The following is a 3263-nucleotide window of genomic DNA, read 5'->3' as shown; positions in this document are numbered from 1 at the left end:
AAAAAAAAAAGTCTAAAAAGTGAGAACACCCAAATCAACCACAATAAAAGCAAAATCAAGCAGCTGCTTCTACTTTTTGTGTCCTAAAAGGTTGCTCAAACAGTCCTTGGCTGTGGATGCACAGTTGAGGATTTCTCAATTTTAGGTCACCTGTCCAGGATGATAGTTTTGGACTTGTTCTACAACACAGTGCCAACATAAGACAACTGTGAGGATTTTGTGTGCAGAGAGGAGTGCTTGTCCAGGCTGTGCCCACTGAAAGCCCCGTAACCTTTGCATTTCGACAGAAAACATGCAGATTTTTTGAAAATGTCACAGAGATGCTTCTTGAACTTCTCACCCACAAAAGCATAGATGACTGGGTTGAGGCAGCAGTGCACAAAGGAGAGTGCCTCAGTCATCTCCATGGCTAGGTCTAGCCTTTGGCTTGTCTGGCAGTCATCGATGATGGACATGTTCCTCAGAGAGTCCAAAAACAGCACAATGTTGACAGGGGTCCAGGAGAGAAAGAACACAATGACAACAATAAAAACCAGTTTAATTGCTTTGTACTTGTTCTTGGTATGGCACTTCTGAAGGTTTTTCAAGATGCTGTGATAGGAGAAAATGAGGACAACAGCAGGGATTAGCCACCCCAGGATGTTGACTAAAAAATTACTGAAAGTCTTCCAGTCATTGTTGCCACCAGGATAGTGAGGGAGGCACTTAATATGGTTATTGTCATTCACTTCCTGGGAAAAAAGTAAGTCTGGCATTGATGCTAAAATGGCAACTGCCCAAACAACCAGAGTGGTGATAAACCCAATGGCAGTTGTCCGAATCCCTTGGACATGGAGGGAGTGGACTATGGCCAAGTACCTGTCGACGCTCATGATAGTTATGAAGAAGACATTGCTGTAGAAACCAATGAAGTAAACTGAGCTGATGATTTTACACAGTGCATTTCCAAAAGTCCACTGGCTCACAACGGAGTACTGAACCAAGAAGGGCAGGGAGAATACCAAGAGGAGGTCAGAGACAGTCAGATTCAGCAGATACACGTCAGTCATGGTCTTGATTTTCATGGAGACTGTCAGAATCCAAACAACCAAAGCATTTCCCACAAGGCCTGCCACAAACAGTATGGAGTACAGCACTGGAAATAAGGTAGATGCAAATGCTGGAATACCTTCAGGATGACAGATGATGTGTAGTTCTGAGTAGTAAAAGGCATATTCATCGGCTGCAGAGGAGTTAGGTGTTGGTGAGATGTAACTCATCTGTTCAAGGACAATGAAATTCATATGAGCCAAATCCCACATTAGCAGATATACCTGGCACTAGTCAGCTCACACCAAGCTGCATGAGGTCAAAACAGATGTGCCACAGCTGTGGTATAAAATGCAAATGAGGAATGAACACGAGTGACTGGCCATCCCTCTGCAAGACCCAGGATGAGATCCTGGGGCATCACAGGGGCAGAGGAGATCAAGGAAAACACAGTGTGGTGGTAAAAGTTACCAGCATCCTCCTGCTGGCTCCATGTGGGGTCATGGCCTATGCCTGAGTCAGGTAGGATACTGAGGCCAGAGACAGGGACCATCCTCAAACCAGCAATGACATGGGCATGGCCAGGAGGCTGAGAGCCCCTGATATGGGTTTTGGGGTCCTATTTTATGTTTCCTTCTGAAAGGAGAAAGGGAGCATGGCCCAAGGAGAAACTGACATATTAACACTCATCTCCTAAAAGCTTTGTTTCCAGTTAGCTGAGTTCCAGAAATGGGATGCACCAGCAGCAGTGGCATGTCCTCTTCCTGCTCACCAGCCCCTTGCAGCTCGCCCACTCCCCAGCAGCAGCCACCACATCCCTGAGCAGTACTTGTGACAGCAAACAATTAAAGAAGATGGATAGCAGCATCCCTGTCAGGATGTCCTGCATAGGACACTCCTAGCACTACCTCTGCCCTCAAGGACAGTCTTCTTCCACAAGCACAGTGTCATCAGCTAAAGATATTTTCACCCTGCGTTTTGTTTCTTTCCAGAGAACAACAATCACACTGATTTCTTCTGAATGCCCACTATCTCCACTGTGTCCCATAGGAAAAATGGAACCTCTAAGATGTGCTACTGGCCCCAGCTTGCAGGAGAGCAACCCGGTAGGGAGTGACTCACCAATATGTTCTCAGAGCCAATGCTGCCCAGCAGGTCTGTCAAATTCTGCTCCATAATCCAACACTGTGTCTGAAAAAGTGCAAAAAACTGTCTTTATATCATGTATTTTTAAGAAGCAGGCATACTTTTGTGTATATAGGCTGGCAATATTTACCTTAGCTTATGCTGCAATGCCAAGTCACAGGTAAGGTCCTTACTGTGGCAGTGCACAGTCCTAAAGTAGCTTTTCCTCTGTGTGACCTCTGTTACATTAAAGATGTATGAAACCCCAAGCCAGTGAGTTCAGCCTCTGTACCTAACACCTACAGAACGGAAATGTCAGCTTTATCTTCTGTATGATCACAAAGTTGTCATTTTGAGCATTTACATTCTTCAATGGAAGAGATCTGCAATTTCCTCCACGTCTTTGAAGTGCTCCTGTCTCCCACCTGCATGTCCTGCACCTGCTGTCCCTGCTCTGCAGTTCCAGTGTCTAGGAGAGAGTAAGTAGTGCTCTCTCTGCCCTGCTTCTAAGACTTTTGGTGAAGATGGCTGAGGGGGATGGTCCAATGCTGCCAATAGCCAGCAATGGCAAAGGGCCCCATGTTTGCTTTAACATTTCATTTTTCCTTGGAAGGCACCTTCCCCCTGCACCCACCCAAGCACAGATAGGAATACCTAAGGAAAATTATCATAGGCTCATAGCTACTTAGGTCGCAAAAGGCACTTAAATTCATTGAGTCCAACTGTAATCCTAACACTGCCAAGTACATTTGAACCTTTCTCCCCAGAATACGCACGCTGCAGGATGCTCTCACAGACTAACACTGAAAGAAAGCCCTGAACAGCCCTGAATTCCCACCAACCCTACCACATACCCACTGTGACCTCATCCAGACTCAACACAGCTTCCATCCCACAGCTGTCCCCAATCTTCCCCACAACACAGGATACAGGGGAAAGAGCAGCCCTACTGAGCAGCAGGGAGCATTTGAGCTGTGTGTTATCTCCTCAAATACTGCTGCTCCTCACTAGAGCTCAGTGCATTACTGAAATTCAGTCAAGTCGTGTTGCATTAATAAACAGACGGGACTCAGTTTCCTCAAGCAGAAAAAGCCAATTCTTTATTCACA

General features: G+C 46.0%; 1 protein-coding gene across 1 annotated transcript; it reads right to left on the bottom strand.

Moving 5' to 3' along the window:
- Window positions 1–179: 179 nt before the first annotated feature.
- LOC102040351 (C-C chemokine receptor type 8-like) lies at window positions 180–2205 on the bottom strand. Its single transcript, XM_005431535.1, has 2 exons — window positions 2152–2205; window positions 180–1259 (listed from the first exon to the last, which is right to left on the bottom strand). Exons 1-2 carry the CDS (start codon window positions 2203–2205, stop codon window positions 180–182), a joined length of 1134 nt encoding a protein of 377 aa, XP_005431592.1.
- Between the last annotated feature and the right edge of the window lie 1058 nt (window positions 2206–3263).

The sequence above is a fragment of the Geospiza fortis genome, unplaced genomic scaffold (assembly GCF_000277835.1).
Source record: "Geospiza fortis unplaced genomic scaffold, GeoFor_1.0 C13835038, whole genome shotgun sequence".
In the NCBI taxonomy this organism is placed as follows: domain Eukaryota; kingdom Metazoa; phylum Chordata; class Aves; order Passeriformes; family Thraupidae; genus Geospiza; species Geospiza fortis.
This window is presented reverse-complemented; position numbering and strand designations above follow the sequence as displayed.